General features: G+C 37.3%; 3 protein-coding genes and 2 long non-coding RNA genes across 6 annotated transcripts; 4 read left to right on the top strand and 1 right to left on the bottom strand.

Annotated features, from left to right (window-relative positions):
- The first annotated feature begins 1,128 nt into the window (after positions 1-1,128).
- LOC131316062 (disease resistance protein RPM1-like) lies at positions 1,129-4,089 on the top strand. The gene has a single exon (XM_058345331.1). The coding sequence runs from the start codon at positions 1,185-1,187 to the stop codon at positions 3,984-3,986; it is 2,802 nt and encodes a 933-aa protein (XP_058201314.1). The 5' UTR covers positions 1,129-1,184; the 3' UTR covers positions 3,987-4,089.
- Positions 4,090-4,319: 230 nt separating this feature from the next.
- On the top strand, positions 4,320-6,198 carry LOC131316161 (uncharacterized). Its single transcript, XR_009197021.1, has 3 exons — positions 4,320-4,618; positions 4,780-4,968; positions 5,069-6,198. It is a non-coding gene; the product is annotated as an uncharacterized LOC131316161 (long non-coding RNA).
- Positions 6,199-16,986: 10,788 nt separating this feature from the next.
- LOC131316588 (uncharacterized) lies at positions 16,987-19,059 on the bottom strand. Its single transcript, XR_009197188.1, has 2 exons — positions 18,425-19,059; positions 16,987-17,355 (listed from the first exon to the last, which is right to left on the bottom strand). It is a non-coding gene; the product is annotated as an uncharacterized LOC131316588 (long non-coding RNA).
- Positions 19,060-19,355: 296 nt separating this feature from the next.
- Positions 19,356-22,953, top strand: LOC131316587 (uncharacterized). Its single transcript, XM_058346008.1, has 3 exons — positions 19,356-19,407; positions 21,777-22,168; positions 22,251-22,953. The coding sequence occupies exons 2-3, from the start codon at positions 21,779-21,781 to the stop codon at positions 22,767-22,769; spliced, it is 909 nt and encodes a 302-aa protein (XP_058201991.1). The 5' UTR covers positions 19,356-19,407; positions 21,777-21,778; the 3' UTR covers positions 22,770-22,953.
- LOC131316586 (uncharacterized) lies at positions 19,422-22,575 on the top strand. 2 transcript variants are annotated; one of them, XM_058346006.1, is made up of 4 exons: positions 19,422-20,478; positions 20,563-20,788; positions 20,876-21,112; positions 22,449-22,575. In XM_058346006.1, exons 1-3 carry the CDS (start codon positions 19,942-19,944, stop codon positions 21,061-21,063), a joined length of 951 nt encoding a protein of 316 aa, XP_058201989.1. In that variant the 5' UTR covers positions 19,422-19,941; the 3' UTR covers positions 21,064-21,112; positions 22,449-22,575. The 2 variants fall into 2 exon arrangements, with proteins under 2 accessions (XP_058201989.1, XP_058201988.1); XM_058346005.1 differs by lacking the exon at positions 22,449-22,575 and having other exon boundaries at positions 20,876-21,427.
- Positions 22,954-24,784: the final 1,831 nt, after the last annotated feature.

Raw genomic sequence — 24,784 nt, 5'->3', positions numbered from 1 at the left:
CTGCACAATTGAAACTCCTCACATATGACTGAAGACATTTTTTCGAATGTGATGCTCATATTCGGCTGACAAAAATTTCCCCAAAGCCCTAAATGTTTGTTAATTCTTTAATAGTTACCATCTCCCTTTCTCTTTCTTTCCTTTTTTATTTTTTTTCATAAAGCATAAACTGTAGGAGGTCACCCTAAAAATGTAAAATCTCTAAATAGACAGATGCGCGCATTTCATTTTATATTTTATTTGGTAGTCACCGTCATACAAATATTATCTAAATCCATGGCAAATTTCTTTCAAGTTACTCCTAAGGATTTTTAATTCTGCACTGATTGTCCTTAATTTTAATTAATAAAACAAGTGGGTTCATACTTTACATTCAGATATTGCGACACTTCAACAAATGCAATAGGCTCAGATTTAATTGCACAATAGGCTCTATGACAATCTAAGTTAGGGGAAAAAAACAAACAAACAACGTGTCTATTGGGTTATTTCTAATCAAATACTCCAAATTGCTCGAAATGAATTTGGCTCTTAGCTGCTTGGGCTCAATATATATAAACAAGCATTATTTAGCAATTTCCTGAATTTTGATAAACTTAAAAAAAAAAAAAAGAGAGAAAAACTGATTTGGGAAGTTGACATAAACATCCATAAGGAACAAGTCAATGGGAAAAGATTCACTTTTGCTGAATCTTTTGCGAGAAGAGAGAAAATAACCCCAAGGGCTATCAAACAAAAAGAAGAGGAGAAAGAGAGATATCGGTGCATCACCCCAAGTCTCTTTTTTTTTTTTTTTCCACACGACAAGATAAGAGAGTAATTCTACTTACCACCTCCATTAGGCAATTGCCGACCTCTAATCATGAATGCAAAAATTGACCTCTCAGTCATCCCGTGTATTTTTCCCTCACATCCTGCTCTGTTTTCACATCTACTGGGGGGTCCATCAGTCTCATTTTCCTATTCTCTGTCTTACCATTAAAAGGTACAGTGGAGAAACTAAAATAACAAAAGAAAGACACAGAAGACTTTTCAGCATAGACAGTCCCGTAACACTTGGACAATATTCCATATAGCTATCCAGTTCAGGACAATATTCACATACGGGTTTTACCTCACCTTCTCCTTTCTCTTCAAATCCAAAGCAACACCGTAAACCACAAAAAAATAAAAAAATTATAATAATGGCAGAGGCTGCTGTGTTGGGACTTCTATCCAACTTCGGCCCCTATCTCCAAGAAGAGTTCAACTTGTTGAGCGGAGTACGGGAAGATATTGAATACATAAGAGCCGAATTCGAGCGCATGACCCATTTCCTCAGAGTTGCTGATGCTATAGAAGATAGAGACCCGCAAATCAAAGTATGGGTGAAGCAAGTTCGAGAAGTTGCATATGACACTATAGATGCTCTTGACATGTACATGCTTCGCCTCAGATCTAGACATCATCAGAGCATCGGATTCTGTGCGTTCGTACATAAGGTTTCTTTTTTTATTAAGACTTTAAGAGCTCGGCACCAAATTGCTTCTGAAGTGAAAGGAATCAAGTCCAGAATCATCAATATTTATGAGGGAAATCAGCGATATAGTAACATGCATGGCAAAAAAGAGCAAGGCTCAAGCTCTACTCATTCAGACAACCAATGGTATCATTGTCGTGGCGACGCCCTTCTACTCCAAGAAGCCGACCTTGTGGGCATTGACAAGCCGAAATCACACTTGATTCAGCTGCTAGTGGATGAGGATCCTCGACTCAAGGTGCTTTCTATAGCTGGAATGGGCGGATTGGGCAAAACCACCCTTACAAAAAAAGTCTACGATGATGCAACAGTGAAGAGGCACTTTCAGAACCATGCTTGGATCATTGTTTCTGAATCATTCAAGGTCGAAGAGCTTTTAAAAGACATGATTCGAGTTCTCTTTGAAGAAGTCAGGCAACCACTCCCACGAGGAGTGGACAATATGGATGCAAACAACTTGAAAGGTATAATTAATGCCTTTTTGCAGCAAAAGAGGTATGTGCTTGTTTTTGATGATGTATGGAATATTCATGCATGGGAAGTTTTAAGAATCATACTTCCTGAATACAATTGCGGCAGTCGAGTAATTTTGACAACAAGAAATGTAGATTTAGCTTCTTTTGCTAGTGAAGAATATCATGGCATGGTGTATAATCTCAAGCCCTTACCTCCCAAAGAGTCATGGGCCTTGTTTTGCTCAAAAACATTCAAGGAGAATTCTTGTCCTTCATACTTGGAAGATCTTTCTAAAAAAATCTTGGGAAAATGCGAGGGGTTACCACTTGCAATAGTGGCAATTAGTGGTCTGTTATCAACAAAGGAGAAGAGTGTGGACGAGTGGGAGAGGATTTACCGCAGCCTAGGTGCAGAACTACAAGGAAATGACAAACTCATGAGTATGAAAAAGATATTGTCCCTCAGTTACTTTGATTTGCCTTACTATCTTAAGCTATGCTTTTTGTACTTGAGTATTTTTCCAAAAGATTGTCTCATTGATCACTGGAGATTAATTCAACTATGGGTGGCGGAAGGCTTTATAGAAGAGAAAGAAGGAATGACAACCGAAGAAGTTGCTGAGGGCTACCTCAATGAGCTAATGAACATAAGTTTAGTTCAAGTGACACAAGTAGCGAGAGATGGAAGGTTCAAAGCTTATCGGATCCATGACCTTTGGCGTGAAATGATTATTGCAAAGTCAAGAGAGCAAAATGTTGTTACAATAGCAAGTGAAAAAGGCAGAGCGTGGCCTGAGAAATTGCGACGCCTCTCGGTCCACCATAATTTGGAAGATATTCAGCAAAGCATTTGTTTTACTCGCCTTCGTTCTTTACTTTTGTTCAACGCAACAGATTCGTTGACCATTTTGTCAAAGGTTGCATCCTTAGGCAAGGGTGTAAGGCTGCTAACAGTGTTAGACTTGAGAGGAGCACAATTGGAAACATTCCCCAACGAAATTGTGAAACTCCTTAATCTTACTTATCTTAGTTTGAGGGGGACAAATATAAAGATGATCCCAAAATCAATTGGAAAACTCAAAAAGATAGAAACATTGGATCTAAAACAAACAAATGTCACTGAGTTGCCTAAGGAGATCTTGAAGCTCCAACATCTTCGCCATCTCTTGTTGTATCGCTACAACGACGCCCATTATTATCTTCCTTTTCACTCTACAGTTGGCTTCAAAGCCCCGGTGGGTATAGGAAGTTTGTTGTACTTGCAGAAACTATGTGCTATTGAAGCAAACCAAGGGAATAATAGTGGCATTGTACTAAGAGAGGTAGGGAATCTAACTCAATTGAGGAGATTGCTCATTTTTGGGCTACAGAAGGAAGATGGGACCGTGCTATGTTCATCCCTTGAGAAGCTAAACAACCTTCGCTCATTGGGGGTTCGTGCAATAGAAGAAGATGAGATCATTGATTTAGATTCTCTGTCTTTGCGACCTCGAATTCTTCAAAGACTCTATCTAAGAGGACGTTTGGAGAAGATACCGCAATGGATACCATCTCTTCATAACCTGAAAACGTTATTGTTAGGGTGGTGTAAATTAAAAGATATTGATCCACTGCAATCCCTTCAAGATTTGCCCAATTTGCTTTACCTTGGACTTGCTACTGCGTATGAAGGAGATGGATTATTTTTCAAGGCTGGTGGGTTTCAAAAGCTTAAACGTTTGTTGTTGCGTCGCTTAGTAGGATTGAAATGGGTGAGAGTGGAGTCTACCTCGATGCCTCTTCTCGGAGAGCTATATCTCCAAAATTGTAAATTGATGATGGAGTTGCCCTCAGGTGTTGAACATTTGACCAACCTTAAATATCTTGAGTTGACTGATATGTCTGAAATATTAATTTCAAGCTTGAATAGGGACTTACAAGGTGGGGACTATTGGAAGATTGCACATATCCCTAATGTTTGGGTTGGGGACTCCAAATCTGGTAATTGGACTGATGGTTATCCTTGCTATTGATGTGCCCTTTTTTGGACCGGTGGTTATTCCTCATAATTTTTTGGTGTTTGTGGAAGCTTGAAAAATTATTTGTGTAATCATGTTGTGAATTAGATATTTCTTTTGCGTACTTTTTGTCTGGAATTAATTACTTTATTGAGAATATCATATCTATACTATCTATACTACATCTTTTAAATGTACGAAGGTGTTTTCTACATTTTGTTTTCCACAAATGCCCTAAACACTTGCAATTAATACCTATCTTATCCTACATCTCTTCCCAACTGACACAATACAACGGCTGCAATGAAATGATACAAAACAACAAAGGCCTCCCCTGGCTTCCAAAGGACACACCTCTCTGGGCAGGGAAAAACAGCCTTCCCAAAAATGTTGCGTCATTCACACCAAAATCGCTCAGTCAGTCCAATCTCCTAATCCACTGAACTCCGCTTTCCGGCAAATTGATACTACAAAAGCATACCGAACTGAGTATTCGAACAGAAGCCCAAGATAGGTAACACATGTATTCGAAACATGACAAATGTATCTAAAAGTAATTATATATTCCACAATTTCCATGTATAGAAGAGTCCTCCATGGATGGGTTCAACAAGGAGATGAAAACTTCTATAGACAAACATGACATAGTAAGTTAAAATTTCTCCATTGTTCACACTTCTGTAACCATTATTTGTTGTCCTCTGTAATGGAACGGACATCCCAAAATAATATCCCTGAAACACAGACAGATTGCTATGGGAGTCACGTACATCAACTGTTTGATTCATTTACTTGGTATAAGTTTTAGTACAGGTGATGCCACATATGAGTGGCCCTTGCAGATTTTCTCTTACTGTGTTTGGTGTCTTTGCGTTGGATATTAACATTACAAGAAAACAAGAAAGGGAGAGAATGGTTTCTCTTTTACAGAAAATGAAGTTTGGCACTTTGATCTTATGAAGGGGAATACATCCATCAGGCTACGGAAAGCAAATAGGTATTCTGATTTTCTTTTAATAATAAACCATTTTGTGAATCGCAACTCCACTTCGACTTATCATTTCAAAATCAAGTTTGGTATGCTTTGTTTATTGCAGGAGGTTGGCTTGAGGATGGAAACGTTGGCAAGGAACAATCATGCCAAGGTAAAGCATATCCGCTCCATCCCCTGCCTGCAGATTATCTATTCCAAGCTAAATCATATCTTGGGGGCCCAAACTTCCGTAAAAATACTGTGAATTTGTTAATCCTTTTCTGAATAATGCAACTTTCTTGGTCACATAAAATGCATATGCATATGTCTTGTGTTTTAGTGTAGAATATGCACTGTAACTTTACTCTAGCACTGAAATTGGGTGTTATTCCCACTGCGGAGATAATGCTATATTTAGGGATTCCAAAGGGTAGGAAGCTTTAGTGGGGAAAGCGCTCCAAAACTTTTACGCTATGGGGCAGGCAACATTGTTCTCTACGTTTTACCATATTGGATACTATATTTTTGTTGGGTAAATTCAAGTTTCATAGTACCAAGGAACTAATTAAGACAAGTGGAGATAGGTTATAAGATAATACATTGAAATGTGGAGCAAAGCTGTAGCAATAAAAGGCTTTTTCCATTGTTTTTTTTTTTTTTTTGCAAAGTACTCAACAATTGACATTTACTTTTGGTTGTATTTTTTTTTTTTTTGCTCGGCTACTTTTGGTTGTATTAAGAAGAAATGCGGTTCCTACCTCAACATATGAATGGGGTAGGATAGTCCACAATCCAAGACTACTTGCATAGCCTGAGCATGTACCTCTAGCTAAAAAAAAAAAAAAAAGGAAGTATACACATTTTCTTTTGGTTGTATTAAGGCATTGTATGAAAATTTTGGGAAGATCAAAAGGAAGTCTATGCATTTGATGTGTTTTGATCATGAATTTGTTGCCTTTTACGGAGAGTAAGAAAGGTAGCGAAAAAAATTTCCTAGGCTTCCTTACCATGTTTCTTTGACTAATAACTCCATTCATAGATCCATGGCATGAACACAATCTATGTGCTCAATGTCATTGGAAGGGCTCAAATCATTTAGATTTTTAGAGTTAGACAACATTTTCATTATAGAAATAAAGCGTTGGAAGACGAAGTTTAGAAGAGATTGAATTTCTTGAGGAAAAAAAGTTTATGCACATTAAAAGAAGGATTAGTTAGTAAAGTTGACTCTCTGATATTCTTGATGATTCACATGCCACTAGCTACCAATCAAATGATATGATTGCTACTTATCTTTAGGTGCTCGGTGACACTTTGGTATTCAGTAATGTGAGACTACCCATTTTAATCAAATCAGGTTATCCATCTGCAGAAAACTGAAGCTTAAAACTAATGGAAGTCCTCAAGGAGGTCTTGGTGCTGCTGGCATGAGGGATACATGGAAGTGGATTATAGCCTATAAAGGGAATTGGAGGAAGTAACAAGCTTTGAGGCTGAACTTAGAAGCATTCTTCAAGGCCCAAAGCTACGAGAGAACAAATGATTCAAAGGAGTTAAACTCAGCAATACAGTCTCAAGCCAATCATGAAGGATGGTCATGCAACTCAGAAGTATAGATCTTTGATATATGACTGTGAACCGAAGCTGAAAAGGTCCATCATCAACATACTCAGATAAGCTGCTGGATGTAAAGACCCGGTATTTTTTAATAAATAATAATAATTTCCAAAACAAAAATATTATTTTGCCCGTTAGTTTATTTAATGCGAAAAATTATTTATGTCGTCACACCAAATTTTATTTTATAATTGATTGTGTGTGCATGTGTCCAGCGAGTAATTTTAGTAGTGTGTGCGTGTGTTGTTCCGGAACAAACCCTCACCTTTTCCTTCAAAATATTCGGCTGAGAGAGGAGAGACCAAATCCCCTTTTCCCTCCCTATTTTCCTCTACTGTTGACAGCACATTTTTAACCATTGGGTATTAGCCCCGTGCAAAACTCAACCCATTTTAATACCCTTCCTCCATTTCATTTTTTTTCCCAGACAGCCAAAATCCTTCCCCATTCGGCACTGTAAGAAAGAGAGAGGCACCACCGTGGACCGCGCCACTCCACCATCTCCACCGGCAGCCGCAACCCAACACCTCCTCCACCAGTCGGAACCACCTCCATCGCCATACATTCTCTCACCACCGGAGCAGTCATCACCACCGCCGGAGCCACCATCTTCATCCATCATTCCACCATTCAAACACCCATTAACCACCACCGAACCAGTCACAAAACCAGCCCCATTTCAGTCCAGAAATCAGCCCCGAAGCAACCCCGTACCCACCTTGGATCGGCTCCGAAACAACCCGGAAAATCTGCTCCCAAAGCCGGTCCCAAACAGCCACAAAAATAGCCCTTTTCCGCCCCTGAAACCTGCTGCATGTTAGTTCCTGAACAGCTCATGAAAACGCATTGAAAACCAGTCCGTATCGGCACATCCGAGCTCCGCCGCCGCTTCGACCTGCCACCGAATCTCTCCGAAAAACCGTTCGTCGGACGAGAGGTAGTCCGAACTCACCTCTCTAAATATATTCTATGTTCCGTATTGATTGTTTCGTGTTTTGGTATGAAAATAATCGAACCTGACGCCGCTGATCGTAACCCGGCCGAAACCGCTGGATTTTCCGAAATCCCTGGCCGCTGCCTCCGTTGACCATGGCTACTGTTTTTGTTATATAAAAATTGTTTTAGATTAATTACAGTTTGGTCCCTCAAGTTTATTAGCTTATAAATCCAACCCTTGAGTCTTAAAGGCTAATACTATAAACCTCAAGTTAACTAGTTTTGGTTAAATCCTAGTTTTTATTGTGATCCTGAATTATTTTAGTACCGACAATACTCCACGACGATTAAGAATAAATGTAGACTTTAGTTTTGATAAAGAAAAGAGAAAATAAAGGAACCGCTTAAATTATTTTTCTCGCAAGATAAATTTTATCGCATGATTATTTTTATGGCAATATTAGTTGTATCACATGATTATTTTATGGCATTGTTGTGGCATCACATGATTATTCTATTTGGCATTGTTAGTTGTATCGCTAGATTATTTCTGTGGCATGATTAATTCTATAGCGAAATAAATTTTATCGCTCGATTGAACATTATTAGCATGTTAGCCTGTATCATGATAATGTTGAATTTGTGAAATGTTATTGTACTGATAGATTGGACAAATAGGTTCCCGAGGTTGGTTGCGATGTACGGATTTAACATATTAGACGTGAAAGTAGGTTTAATGGATAATGTGAGAGGATGTGATTTTGGATTCCGGGCAATCCTGGTTTGGAACCCGTGGTGTTGTATTATTGATGAATGATTGGTGGTGATTTGTTGAAAGTATGGATTTACGAACCCTGGGTACGGCATGGTGGTGATCGGCTCTCGGATGTTTAGGACGGGACATAAGGGTGGTATTGTGCTTGTGTCACAAACCGGGACAGAGTGTGCTCGCGTGCGCACCCGGGAAGTTTTATCCGAACTTATGGTCACGGGTGGGATACCGGGTATATAACTTAGGTATTTTTCATCCGGATCTGAAAAAGGGGAGTCGGATCACATCAGTGCCTTACGCCGAAGGTTATGGGTAGGAACGGATCTGTGGATAGGATTCGAGATCTCACATAAGTTAAAGGATAGTAATGAAAGAAAAGTTGATTGCCCTCTTTTAATGTTATTTTTAATGTGTACCAATTATATTCCTATTGCTTGTAAGTTATGGGTTCGGGTGGGTTTTGGCTATTGAGCGTCATCGCTCACGGTACTATGTTGCCCTGGTAACTCGAACGCCAGGTATCAAAGATGGAACAGAAGTGTCGTACGATTCGGAAGAGTTCAATCCTATCGAGGAAGAAGCTGAAAATCTTGGTTTCCGTGCGCATAGTTGCTCTGATTAATTTAAGTCGATTTTATTTTGGAAGCTTCTAAGTTTATTTGAAAATTGTAATATGTTGATTTATTCAAAACGGTTGTGATATAATGACATTTGCTTTTGAAATGGTGACGCAGTAAATCTTTGAATTTCTTTTGTGGAAATAATCTTTTCATTATTATTTTTAATGTCTCCGAATTTTTGGGGCGTTACACTGGATGTGCTGACAACTTACCTAAACTCGAAGCACAAGCCTTGTAGAAATTAGAGTCCTGCAAGAGCCACCAAATGAAATTGCAACTAAGTAAGAAGCTGACTTAGGCCCCGTTCCGCAACGCCAAATAAGTACTTATTTTTTAAGAAGGCAATTTCAAGCTTAAAAATGATAGGTTTATTGAAATCTAAAAATATACAATATGGATCTTGTTTGAAAGATCTCATTGAGATCTTTAATACGGTGCAAAAAAAATTGAAAAATTAATTTTCATTTGCATTATTTTTGAGTTTGAAAATTTGAAATAAGTACTTATTTTTTAAGAAGGTGTTCTAGAACGGGCTCTTAACTTGTGCTGTCCCTCAAGAGCTTGTTTATTTTGTTGTCCTTTTTTTTTTTACAATTGCGTACAAGAAAATAAGTGACTTGAGCACTTGCTAGTTCCTTTTAAAAGTACGAAGGTGTTTTCTACTTTTTCATTTCCAATAATACCCTTGTTTTAAGTGACTTGAGCACTTGCTAGTTCCTTTTAAAAGTACGAAGGTGTTTTCTACTTTTTCATTTCCAATAATACCCTTGTTCATCTACTCCTACTTTAAAATTGTCGGAAGCAACCCATGCGTTTCCAACACTTTTGTTTCCAAAAATGCCCCTGCTATGTCTATCAAATCACAAACGTATCTAAAGCCACGCATCTCTCAATTTCCCACACAAGCGAAGGGACGCCAAAGGACCGCCTCTTTCCGGAACAGATGCATCTCCTTGTCCCAAGAAGAGCACGAGTCTTTTGCCAAAGCAAAACCTTAACGATTCGGCAACCGCCGCAACCCAAAGAAAACAGACAAACAAAAAATGCTAATAGCAACTGCAGTTTTGGTTGCAACTGCCACATTCTGTTGCCCTTCTGGAACGCATCTTTTTCGATAGCAAAACCTCTTCTTCAGTGAGCATAGTGTTCCTCTAGAATGGGACTCAGAGTTGAATTGAATAATCCGTTTAGACCAAGGGCATTCCACTTAGCAACTATTTCATCTCTCACCCCTCCTCCGCATTTTCCGGCAACCAGTCACCTCATTGTCAAGTGCGTCGCACGACCGGCTGGTTGACCAATAAATTCCAACTTCTCGAAACACAGCACAAAGATTGTCGGTATTGTTGTCTTTTTATTTACCTGTGGTTTAATTTTGAATAGATACGCAACAATACATCTTATGAGAAATCTTCAATACACACCCCTTTAAAATGCATATCATATACACCTATTGTGTGGTCTATATTGTGCCACCTCATAAAAAATTACTTGTTGAACCAGTCATTCATAACATTTTATGTCTATCCTAACTTTTATACAAAAAATTCATAACTTTTGAATCATAACATTTTAGTGTATATCGTAATCTTTACGAATGAATTGTAACTTTTTAGCAACAGATTCATAACATTTTTAGAATCATAACGTTTTGGTATATTTCATAACTTTATAAAAAAAAATCGTAACATTTTTAGTTCGTAACATTTTCACTACGGAATCGTAACATTTTAGTCCATTTTATGATTTTTCTATAATCAATTGTGCAATCGATTACTTAATCAATTTTTTTTTGAACGGTAGTTAATCAAATATCTAATCTATTACGTGAATGTTCAATTCCATAATTGATTAGACTTTATAATTGATTTTTCAATTGATTAGACATTATAATCAAATATATAGTAATTGATTTTGCAATTGATTACATATTCGATTAGACATCATAATCGAATATATAATAAATTCTATTATGTAATCGATTAGACAATATAATCGATTTTGTAATTGAATTGAGTACGATTGGGTAACAATGTGAAGTCGATTACTCAATCGATTTGCTAATTGATGGGCCTCAGTAAGTTCTCTAATCAATTGTGAAATAAGTTAAAAAAAAACATTGCAATAGATTTAAAAATCAATTGTTCTGAATAACACAAATAATTGATTACATGATAGATTATATTTCTTTGTGGTTTCAATTACGTAATTGATTGGTATTGATAACACTTGTAATCGATTACATTATCAAATACGAGTATTAGTTATTTGTAATTTGGATGTTTGCACTAATTCACAAAACACTAGTAGTACGTCTATTGACCAAAAAATAAATAGCACGTCCTAAATATTTGTTATCTTTTACAAATAACCTAAAATGTATTGGTAAATTTATCTCGTCACCATCACTCTCTTGATCACCCTTTAACTTTTTTTGTTAGTATTTCTTACTTATTAATACAGATGATTGACTTCATTATTTCTTTTAGTTGGACCATTTATGTGAAAGTTCACTATGCAATTAAAGATATTGTGAAAAATATTAAACATCATAATATTTCAAAAAAATTAAAAAAAAAATTGGCTACAAATATGAAACACTTTAAAAATCCTATAAAAAATGCCTTAACTTGACTTTTTATTACATTATGATAATGATAGTATCTTTTTCCTTTAGTAATTATTGAGAACCTATTTTAAAGAAGTGAATTATTTTCACTTGAAATAATTTTAGCTTCAAAGTTTATAAAAAATAAAATTATTATTTTTAACATAAATTAATTATCAAAAATAAAATTGGGCCTAATTTTTCTTTCAGCCCAAACTTATGGCCCAACTATTAATTCATATGGTTTACCAGTGCAGTTGCACTGGTAATAGGTTTTTGTTAGTAACTTATCGTAACATTTTAAAGGGTCCAGATCATTTTTAAAGCATCTAATGGTAATTAAAGAGGGTGCATATGATACACACCCAAATAAGGGGTGTGTATTGTAGCACTTTTGCATCTTATTCATGTTATTTGCTCTCCCTCGCTCTTATTTAAAGTTTACCATTGGTTTATTGCTGAGTTAATCGGTGAATTTTCGTCGTCCATAGTTTGTTCACCAGATGTTCACAAAATGTCTAAGCAATAAATTACCAAGCGCACTGTTTTTAACATAGTTCTTGGAATATATGTCTACCCTAATGATGTATGAGCGTTAACAATACATCAACAAAAAAGGTTTTGTTGTTCTGTTTGTGGTTCTCGCATGCATTCTGCAATGAGTTGTTAACAAAATGTATGATTCTAGAAATGAGATTTGAACAGTATTGACTCTAATTGTTGTCATCTATCTATATTACTTCTTTTAAAAGCACGAAGGTGTTTTTTACTTTTTGTCTTCCATTCCAAAAATGCCGCTTCAAAAAACTTGAAATAACTGACCCACCCCAAATGGAAATTAACGCCACTTCAAAGCTCTCTGCACCGTTTTTGCTTCCTAATGACGCACTTTTCCAAAAATGAACCAACGGCAACTCTCATCTGCCGGACCTTTAAATTAAATTGAAGCGGTGCGCACGTCTCTCACAGCAACGCCTCTAGACTCAATTCGACTGAAGATCCCTCCGACGACTAGAATCTCTACGTTCGTCATTGCCCACCACCCAGAATCTTTTCATGCTGCAGCTTCAGCTTTAGCTTCTTCCATGCGGTACACATTATTTCTCCTTCTACGTCTATTCTCCTGGTAACTTCACTCCCTCTCTCTAACTGCCCAGGGCATGAGACCATGGAACGTTGTTGTCAAATTTTCCTTCACAAAACATCCGCCGAAGATGTACCGTAACACCAGCCTTCGACAATCAGTCTTGTTCCGGTGAGGGTGTGGAAGTGTGCCCTTGACTGACATCTCTCCTGGCATCACCAATAACCAACACTCATTGGCTCTCTTTTGCGTTTTCCAATTTGTGTATTCCCGGCAATTGTGACCCCAAAATATCAGGTACAATACGATCGAACTATATCAGATGATAGTAAAGTATCAATTTATCGAAATGATTGAGGAATCTTCTTCTACGGAGGCACGTCTGTGATTCATGGACGTACTACTACAAGTTAGGTGTTCGATGTATTGCCTCTATGAGGATTAGACCACAAGTTACCGTAAAGTATGGATATCTTTGTGGTAAGGCCATAAGTTGAAACTGTTGAGTAGGATGTTAATGGATTATGCTCCTATTTCTTCCTAATCAATGGATGGGGAACCAAAAACTTCTGTCAAGTTTACCAATATCCAATGTGTGGTATCTCTTAGTGTATCGATGCTTGATTTCTATTTTACATAGGCATGGTAATGTTATGGCCTTCTGGTCTGCGGCATTAGGGACCATTACCAACTTCAAACTATTATGGAAGTTATCAATCTAGGCTAATTTCTTTGGAGAAATCCCTACAATGTTCAAAATTGAAGAATGTTGTAGCCGCACAAGTTTTGCCATGTATTTGTTTTGATTGTCGAGTAAGATTCTGTAGGATCGATCATTGTATGGTGCATAACTGTTTGTCGCTTCGAAGAAATCAAACTCAAGAAATATTGTTATATGATCTAAACAAGCACATTTACGTATTTGTTCTCCTTCAGATTTCTATTTCTATCTATACTTAATTCTAATGCAGTCATGGTTTAATTCTTAATTTGAAGCTTCATTGGGTTTACTGGAAAAGCATCATTAGACTTTTCTTGGCCAGAGGAGGCACATGTTTTGTTCAGATAGGATTATGCATAATTCAGTTATCTATTCGACAACTTATTTTGTGGCTCACAGTATGAGGGTGCATCAATATGTACTTGAAACTACTATGTAAGTTATCAGTCCATGCTATTTCCTCGGATCAAACCAATGAAATTTAAAAATCGAAGAATATTTTATCGTTGCAAGTTTCGTATTTTATTTTCTTCATTCTTGGGTAGGATTTTCGGAAGTATCTCTAATTCTGCGGTTCAGAACTTTTGGTCGCTGCAGAGGAATCAAATTGGTGGAAGATAGTTAGCTGATCTAAACAATCACATTGGCTTATTGGTTCTACTTTGAATTTCTTCTTATAGTTTTAGTCCTGATTGGGTCCTAATTTAATTCTTTGAATCTTTATTGGTTTACTGGCAAAGCCTCATCGATCGGGCTTTTGTTTGTTGGAAGAGATATGAATATATTATTCAAATAGGGCTATGCATGATTCAGTTTTCTTGGCAATGGCTTATTAGTACTTCTCTTTTCCCGTAAGATTTTGAGCTAACTATTACTTGAGTTCAAAACTCTAAATATGTTTGTTTATTTCATGCCTTTCTCTTTCTCCTGTACCCTTCTATGCTGCTTTGCATATTCATTTGTGTTGCTTAATAAAAGGAAAATGCAATGTAATACACAGCAGTGTGCACGTGAGGAACTGCTACAGTAATGATATTTAATTTCCACAATTAATAGCAGTCAATAGCTCATTTTTTAGCTCCTCGATCACCTCCATCTATTGATGAATAATTCTCATCGGTTTAACGTGTTTCTCTTACATGATTATTCATTGTGATCTTTTTGCTTTGATATCGGTGCAAGATCCAATTACTTAAAAGTATCATTGGCAGCACAATGAACCTAGACATTGAGATATGTAAGGTAATGGAATGACACTCAATTCTCTGGATATATTTATGTTTCATTTTTTCCCTTTGTTTTGCACGATGAACAATTGCTTCAATTTGCTTTGCACTATGTTTTGAAGACTATTCAAATGCAATGTGGAGGGAAAAAATGCAATGTGGTTAGAATTGAAGGCATACCAGTTTGACCCCACGGATTCGAGATAAGAAAATGGAGGTTCCTTTACTCTTTTTGGAGGGAAAAAATGCTTTGAGTAACCTAAATCGGGACGCATGTAAAAATGGAAGGTCAGTGTTGTGTGTACTCATTGGGTTCTGTGGTTCTTGATATATTTTTTTTGTAGGAGAGAAGCTTTGGCATTCATGGTGCTCACCGCGAATTTCTTGTTGACACCTTTAGGTGCCTGTAAATCCAAGCAATGGAAGGAAGAAAGGCTTTTTTTTTTTTCATTGGATTTTGAAGTTGCTTTATGCCTGGATGATTACTTTTGTTAACTTGCTGATTGCAATTGGGACATTAATGGGTTTTGTTGCATTCAACATGAACTTGAATACTCTTGTATCAAAACGTTATCCCGCTACTAATATGGTTTTGATGTGCTGGTTTGGGAATCATTCAAGTAGACAATGTACCTTTCGTCAATACTCTTCTTGTCCATAACATTGGATGAAACCACAATCACCACTTGCTTTTGTAGATCTAATTCAAAAATCCTAAAGGCACTAAATTAGGGTTTTTTCAAAGTAGAAAACCGTTTAATGGGAAGAACGCCACGTGCAAGGCACGTGCTATTTACTAGCTAGTTTGATGTAAACAGCTTGACAGAATTTAGAACTTCAAAGCATGCCTTCAGTTTATCGGTTTGCAACAATGTCGATTTAGATTAGGTGAAGTCCAACACATCTCTAGAAGAACCTACTTTCCCTTGGTGCTGATTAAAAATTACTTTTTTGTCTAAAAATTTTTTCCAGTAATTTTTACTTTTCGTAACTTTTTGTTTAGTTTTTCATCGTAATTTTGGGGGTTAATCATTCATTTCAACAAAATGAATCAGAAAAGTATAAAACTGTAGACCGATATTTAAAAAAGTTCATAATACACAATACTTTACACCAAAAAAAAAAAAAACCACAATTGCTTGACTTTTTCGTCTTTAGTAAATCTTTTTTTGCTTTGTCATATAATTTTCAATCTTTAGACTTCTCTTGTCGAGGCGAATGATTAATTCAAAAGATATAACGCAAATTTAACAAAAAATCAGAAAAAATGACCAAAACACAAAAACAAAAAAGGTGTGGTTAATGCCACGAGCCTTAATTTTAATGCCACTACAAATGAAGTGATCTTACAATTTCACCCATGGCCATCTATCTCTCTCTCTCTCTCTCTCTCTCTCTCTCTCTCCGTCCGTTCCTTGCCGCTCATAACCAGGGCATACCCACCTCCATCTCCTCCCTCTCTTCTCCGGCTTTCTTGCTTCGATTACCCCCACCGTCAATCCCCGAAATTTTGACCCACCACGAGATCCACCTCCATCCAACATTCCATGTCCATTTTCCTTCCATCTCATTTTCTCTCTAGACAGCGATCTCCGCTTAGCCCGTTGTCTAGGTACAAATTGACAGTATTGAATGCAAATAACACACTTATGTTTTGTTTTTCTCTAAAACTGAATCGGATTTTCCGTTTTCGAGAGGATGAAGACGAGAGTTACATGAATCACATCACATCAAACCAACAATGCCACAACCCAGTTGTGACATATCGTCTTTATTCTACAAATTAAGCCAATGGTTTCTATATAGATTAAGAGCAGGAGATTGAGTTACAGGTATTACAGTGTTGCGATCACCATTGGTGATGGAATGAAAACATTGGGTTCAGAATCCAGACAACGGATTGGTCGCGAAATAGCTAGATGAAAGAGAACGACATGCACCCTCCTTCGAGCACTACAAGAAAAAATACCATTCCCGACTAACGGTTAGTCGGGAAAAGTAGGCATTTTAGTCGGCAAAAGGCTTTCCCGACTAAAAATTTTAGTCGGCAAATTAGTCGATGAAACGCAGTCGGCAAATGTTACCGCCGACTAAAATACAATTAGTCGGCAAATGTTCACTTTTCCTGACTAATTATTTAGTCGTCATATTTAAATTATTGTCGACCAAAAATTTAGTCGGTAAATGATTAATTAATTACCGACTAATTATTTAGTCGGTAAAAGGCTTATTTTCCCGACTAACAGTTTTTAGTCGGCAAATGTCTTATCCCGATTAATGATTTAGTCGGCATTTTATTAATTTTTCCAACTAAATGTTTGATTGGCAAATGTAATATTACAATGATTTCAAAACCTGCTTCTAATTTTTTTTTTCCCCCTAATTCTTGGTAAATTAAATCAAGCAACCAATTGTTCTTTCCAACTATTCACCAACTTATTGTAATTAAGAACATAAATTCAATAATAATCCATTCATAACTTCCATAAATAAAAGTGTTCACCAAATACTTGACAAACTTTATTCGAATTCGTAAAGTACAAAATAAAGAAAAATCGTACTACAAAAAGTATGAAATAAAAAATCCAAGCATCTAAAAAGAAAGAGAGAGAACAAGACAAATAAGCATCAAGTTCTTTACAAATAGCAAGAAACAGAATGATTTAAAACTTAGCACTAGAGTGTTGCTCCCAGTTGAAGTAGAAATTGAAGGTACTTCACATTAGCAACTCAGTTGCAGCAAAAAAACTCCAAAGTGTAACCATAGAGGCAAAGTTAGGCCTTTCAAAATAGCATCCAAAGGCTTGAATAAAAGCTCCATAAGCATCTGAAAAGCACAAAACAACAGCAATCCAAAACCAACATCAAGCACAGTAAAGATTGGCATCATCACAATTAACTGAGGTATCCATAGAGATAACATAGATTCACACATTAGCAAATCCCAAAAAAAAAACAGTAATATAGATTCCAAGACACCACCCAAGAAATTGCAGGAAACAAAATAGGACTAAAATACCAAAGGAACCACCCTTTAAGCACCAAGACACCAAAAAAACAACCAATGATGAACCACTACACACAAACCTAGAAAATCGAGATAGGGCTTGACCTTTTGGGTGGGTAAGGAGGAAGGGAGGAAGCAAAGCCAATAGTTCTTATACGAGTGGTGAGATTGACTTTATCTGTTTTGGCTGATAACGGAAGAAAAGCCAACAGTTCAATCTCTTGGAAATTTTGACTACCACTTTCACTGATGACGGTCCGCCAAAATGCACTTATCAAAACATAGTTTTATGGCAACTTCAATTGATGACACATACCAAATTTTTCACGATTAAATTTCCCATTCTAAAAAGTAAACATTGTCGGTGACCCAGACCAGTTTAGGTCCTTTCTCTTATGTTCAGATGACACGGAGAAAAAAAATAGAAGCATGGCATACTTTATCCTAACAGATTATTAAAAGAATATAGTACTTAATAAGTAAAAGGAATAAAGGTGGGAATAAAGGGGGGACGGAGGGAGTGGTTTACTAACTGCAAAACATATTATTTAGTGCAACCAGCACCTAATGGCATTGGCCATGCCCATTCTTTCTTCCCTATCATATAATTATTCGGTAACCACTGATTGATGATCCAAAGGGGTGTAAGAAGGTGATTGGCCCCTCAAATTGTCATGACTCCCATAGCGTGAATATAATGCATTAATTTTGGAATTTTCTTTGATAAATGTAGGGTAATAGGACTAGCTAATGTGTACCTCGACGAATCTCTAGAGATGAAATTTCACCCTCCCCTAGAGGAAAGTCTGATTAAAGGCATAATAAAACCTTGTATAGACTGAGCACGTAAGAGTTAATTGGGACTAAGCTAGTCGGAGCAAAAAGATACCGTCACAAAGAGTTGAAGCCCCACAGCAAATAGTTGATCAACATGAGCTCAATCCTTTAAATAAGTGAAGATCTTAAAGTTACAAGTTAGACCACAACATCTAGTTGATCAACCAGATCAAAGCTATAGATTAAAAAAAGAAAAGTAATGAAGCATATAGGCAATAACACATGTTCACCAGTTCATCAGTCTATCACCCATTTTCTATGCATAAAAACCAAAAGCACGGGTTGTGCACGGATGGAAGAAACTATCAGGTTGGGCATATATGTGTTATCGGCTAGGGTGGGGGTGGTGAACAAACATAGAAAATGGTTCAACAAACTAAAAATATGTAAACTAATTCACTATTATTAAAACCTTCGGAAGGAAAAACAAGTAGAGAACACTCTTCTCTGTTCTTATTTTCCTTTGAAAGTAAAAATTTATGCCCCAGGAGTCCAAGAGTTTCAATTGTATATAAGTTAAAAAGATGGCAAATAATGGTATATTGAAGATCCCCGCAAGCTACTCGTATTATGAATCTTCAATACCAAGCTAGAAGAGGTGAAACCCAATAGCTATGCAAAAAAGAGCACCCACACTCATGTGGTGATCAGGTAATGTATACCTACCTATGTACAAAGAATTATGTAATGTATGGCCTTGTTTGATTCAGGGATTAGTTGCATGGGATTGGACTAAGCGCGTCTAATCCCGTATTTTCCCTCGTTTGGTTCCCGTTTTGCGCGCTGGGATAAGCAATCCTGGGATTGTTTTAATCCTTATATGGGGTGTATTATATAATACCATGGGGGGGGGGGGGGATGGGATTATTTATCCCGGACGAAAAAAAAACACGGAAGTGAACTTCTCAAGAATTGCAAAATTGCCACTGCTATAAAAGCATCGCTTCACGCTGCTTCTTTCACTTTTCCCATTCTTTCGCCGACCTTCTCTCTATACCAGAGCAAGCGATTTGTGGCGATTGTCTTCCGAACCTGGTACTTCGTCTCTCTCTCTCTCTCTCTCTCTCTCTCTCTCTCTCTCTCTCTCTCTCGATTTCTGGAGATGAGTGCGTTTGAGAAACCTGCTTTGTTTTCGTTTGAGATCTTGAGATTTTTGCTTTGATTTCTGCTTCATGTGTTTTAGTTTTAATAATTTTTAGTCACTACTATTTCTAAACCCTAGAATCTGTTTCAGTTGATTTTTTGAAACCCTAGAATATGGTACTTCCGAACGGACCAGTGTAGGCGGGTCCAGATCTAGAACACTTGTATACTTTGTTCTAACACCAGTATCTAGTAATCAAAACAAAATATGCTCGAAGCAAGAGGGATTTTGGAAAAATTCATATTGATTTCCTCAAAGTCTCTGGTCGTGTCGCAAAAGGAAACAAGATATTTTAATGGGTTTGATTCCTTGGCTCCTAATTATGAGCAGTCAAAATTTGTGCAAACAAGATCATGACAAAGTATAAAAAAAGGGGGGGTTCACGGGTTCTAATATTTTTTTCTGCTTTGATATTTTGTTAGTAGATGGATATCACTGGAAATGAGTTGGATTATACTTCGGAGGAGACCGAGGTGTTCACCATAGTGACGCATTTGATCAGGCAGAAAAAAGTGGTGTGTGGTTTGGCTATAATTGTGGTCCAAGTTGCTCTTGAGAGATATTACTCTCGACATGAATCTAGGTTTATGGAACCGAACCCATTCCAAGAACAAATAGATAACATCAATCGGTTAGTGCGTCGTAGCGACGTAACTTGTTTGGAGCAACTTCGGATGGATAGGAATTGCTTTATGCGTCTGTGTAACCTAATTGAAACAGTTGGAGGGTTGTCCCATTCAAGGTCAGTTTGTTTGGAGGAGAAAGTTGCGATGTTTTTGTACACCATAGCGCACTACCATAAGAATAGAGTTGTTAAGCACCACTTCTTCCGGTCAGGTCAAACTGTTAGTAGGCATTTCAATGATGTTCTTCAGGCTGTCATACGCCTGCAAGGTCAACTACTCGTCAAGCCTGAGCCTATAACTCAAGCATGCACAGATGATAGGTGGAAAATTTTTCAGGTAACATTTGAAATTGAGTACATAACTCGTACGGTTATTTTATGTTTCTAAGTACAAATAATTAACTTCTTGCAATATTTTTAGAATTGTTTGGGGGCACTAGATGGCACATACATTGATGTTCGAGTTAGTCCATCTGTCAGACCAAGGTATAGGAATCGAAAAGGAGAGTTGGCTATAAATGTGTTGGGTGTTTGTAACACAGATATGAACATAATCTATGTCTTATCTGGTTGGGAAGGATCAGCAGCAGACTCTAGAATCTTGCGCGATGCTATTACTAGGACTAATGGGCTAAAAATTCCCACTGGTAAGCATTTTTTTTTATTACATATGTAACTTTATCAACATATTTCTTAATAAAAAGTACGTAACTTAGTAAATCAATCATACACAGGTTCGTATTACCTTGTTGACGCCGGCTACACAAATGCAGAAGGATTCTTAGCTCCATACAGAGGAAAGCGTTACCATTTGAAAGAATGGGATGGTCCAGCTCCTCAGGACCATGAGGAGTACTTTAATATGAAGCATGCCCAAGCCCGTAACGTCATTGAGAGGACTTTTGGTTTGTTAAAAATTTGATGGGCTATTCTTAGGAGTTACTCATTCTTCCCCATTAGAACGCAGTCTCGTATTGTTACGGCATGTTGTCTAGTCCATAATCACATTAGAAAAGAGATGAGTGTTGACCCACATGAACATGAACTTGATAATCTCGAAGAGGAAGATAATGATGATGACTACATTGATACAGTCGAGACATCAGGTCAATGGACTGATTGGAGGGATGCCTTTGCACAACATATTTATCAAGAGTGGCAAGCACGAAGGGGCCATGGTGGAAATTAGAGTGCCCTTGTTATTTGTAACATCATGTCATTAATCATGTATTTGTTTGTAAGACTTTATCGGTGGCTTTGATCACATACTATTTGTACGACTTTATGTAACTGTGATGCCTTTTGTGATGAACTTTTGGAACAGAAGCGTAACCTTATGTTATGCCTTTTTGTGATGGTTTTAGCATGTAATGTGATGGCTTTATTATAAGCCTTTTTGTGATGGCTTTAGCATGTTATGTGATGGCTTCAGTATAAGTTTTTGTTTGGTTATGTGACGGCTTTTAGCTGTTTACAGATTTTTTTTTTTGTTTGGTTGGCTTTAGCATGTTATAATTGAGAAGGCTTTTTGATCCAAAACAATGGTAGGACAAATTCTTTGAATCCTTGAATTGAGAATTTGGAATACCAATCCTTGAATTGTGTAAAAATGAATGTGGGCATTGACTATATTAGGGATGGAGAAGCCTACTAAGTCTCGTAAGAAGGGAGGGAAGGCAAAGGAAGGAGGGAATGCTGAAGAAAACATTGCTGATGCAACTAGGCGTTCATGGAATCAAAGGTTGGAAGATGCACTTCTTAATGCAATGAAGGAAATGGTTGTCAAAGGTGAAAGAATTGAAAATTCTTTCAAATCTGGATACTTGAGGAAAGTTGAGGGAATGTTACTTGTTGCTTTGCCTGGCACTAGCATTCGTGCCAGTCCTCATATTTCGTCTAAGTTGAAGGTTTGGAAAAAAAACTATTACTCTGTAAAGGCTATGCGTGGCTCTAGTGGGTTCGGATGGAATGACTCAACACATATGATAGAAGTAGCAGACGATAAAATTTGGGAGGACTACTGCAAGGTAATCTTTTTTCCCTATCAAGTCTACCAATTTATAGCATGTTAATCATGTAAATAACCATTGCATTTTAAATCTTTTGTAGACAGACAGTAATGCGCAGGGGCTAAGGTTCAAGTCATTCCCTTACTATGATGATTGGTGCATGATTTTTGGGAATGACAGAGCAACGGGAGAGATGGCTGAGAGTGCAGCAGATATGGTTGAGAACTTAGATGAGGCTGCCAATGAAGGTGGTGGTAATTCAACCACGGTGAACAACACTGACAAGTCACCTGAAGAGCATTCGAAGAAAAAGGCTAAGGTTTCTGAGAACATCTTGGCTGGAATGAATAATTTTGCCGACAAGTTGGGGATATATTTTGAGAGGTCTGATGCTAAGATTGAGATGCTTGGAGGTAGGATGGGTTATGCACATGACCTCTCAAAGAAAAGAGGTGAAGTTAATGACGCACTTAGGAAACTTCCAATCACAGTTGAGTCTAGGGTCGTTGTCGGAATGGCAATCACCCAAGATGCACAAAAGGTTGATCACTTTTTCAGCCTTGATGATGAGGAAAAAATGGTAATGGTGAAGAAGTTGGGTGGTGAAGAAGTTGTGTGACTTGTGTCCTTAAATTTCAAGTCTACTGGGAACAAAAACTTAAAACTATGTTTATTTTAGCTTTTGTTGGCCAGTGTGGGGTGCACTTTTAACAAATATGATGCCTTTTGTGATGCACTTTTGGAACAGGAGCGTAACTTTATGTTATGCCTTTTTGTGATGGCTTTAGCATGTTATGTGATGGCTTTAGCTGTCTACAGATTTGTTTTTGTTTTTGTTTGGTTGGCTTTAGCATGTTACAATGCACAAGTTATATCACATCTTGTTGGTTAGCATGCCCAGGTTATGAATTTCGGTTTGAGAGGAATTCTGGTTGCTGTAAATTTTTTTGGTTTTGTTGTGCTCTTTCCTCTCTTTCTTGTTATTTATCTTTATCTACAATAGGTTCATCTGGCCTAAAAATATGTGTACATATGGTCTATGGCCTCAAGAAAATACACCAGTGTAGTTGTAGATGTTTTTCCTTGATTCTGTCGAGATTCATTTCTTTTGGCTGTATCATATATTACTGCTCCCACAAAATGACAAGAGAAGGAACACCACCAATTGCTCACTCTCATGATTCTCATCAATCATCAGCTCACTCTCATGAATTAGAGCAGTTGATTGAGAAATTGGTTGGAATGCCTAAAAATTAGTTGAATTGCTTGAGAAATTGGATGGAATGCCCATAAATTGGTTGGATTGCTTAAGAGAGAGAGACAGGGGGAGAGAGAGAAATAGTCCTAAAATTAATCCCGAAATTTAGTGACAGAACAAAACATGGGATTGGCCTCAGCATGGGATATCCCAATATTAATCCTGCTCGAACCAAACAGGGGATTGTATAGGATTCAGGATTAAATTAGTACCAGGACAAATAGTCCAGCATTACTAATCCCAGGACTCTTAATCCTGTCTGTTTTAGTCCCCAAATCAAACGAGGCCTATAGGTATACAAAGAAGCAAAAACTGATGTCTATTCCTGTTTATACACATTCATACAGACATGCTCAATCGTGTACACAATGAAAAGAAAAATGGATACCTTCAGTTATACCAAGCACCCAAAAAATGATGACATAGCTGCAAGAAAAAATAAAAATATCAAAATCTTAACAGAATCTAGGGCTGTGCACTGAAGTTGCAGAAAGATCTATCTACACAAAAACAAAGAAGAACCTAGCTTATGAATGTGATCAAATAAAGAGGAATAAGTAGAAATTAAGAGGTAAACCCCCAAAGAAAGAGATTCAGCAACAACAACAAAAAAATCAACAGGGACACTTATAGTTCAAAACCTCAACAATTTATGAATCTGCACATTGGGGATTCATAAATAGAAAATCAAAAGAAAAAGACGAAAACCTAAAATACACAACATATTACAACAGTAAAAATTGCAGAATCAATATCACCGATTAAAACGATCAACAGAGATGAAAACAATTATAGACACATAAATACACGCAAAACGACCAACAAATATGAAAACGATTACAGACATTTGGGGGTTTACAGAGGTAGGCACGTGATTTTTTGGGGGAAAAAAACCAATCGAAGAGAGAGAGAGAGAGTGTGGAATACCGTAGACAGAGCTTCTCGCGTTGTAGGAGAGATCAACAATGGCAGGAGAGAGAGAGGGGTACGAGAGAGAGAGAGAGAGAGAGAGAGGGACGAACGAAGAGAGAGAGAGAGAGAGAGAGAGAGAGGTATGGATGAACGAAGACAGAAAAGATATCGATGTAGACCCTGATTTGGGGGTGGGTTTATATCAGGTGTTACAGCACACACGATGTCGTTTAATGAAATATACATATTGCCGACTAACCCAATAGTCGGAAATAATACCACAAAAGCCGCCAACATTTCGTGAAATATTGATTTGGCGCTTAAAATTTGATCTTCCCCAACCAAAACATAGTTAGTCGGCAACTGTTCCATTTAGGATTTAGGGAAAAATATTTAGTGGGCACTAATTGCGCCACTATTGCATACAAACTCTAAACTTTATCGACATGGATATTTTTATAATG

Source organism: Rhododendron vialii, chromosome 2a (assembly GCF_030253575.1).
Source record: "Rhododendron vialii isolate Sample 1 chromosome 2a, ASM3025357v1".
Taxonomy (NCBI): Eukaryota; Viridiplantae; Streptophyta; class Magnoliopsida; order Ericales; family Ericaceae; genus Rhododendron; species Rhododendron vialii.
The sequence above is the reverse complement of the archived record's forward strand: the minus strand, read 5'-3'. Positions and strand labels throughout refer to the sequence as shown.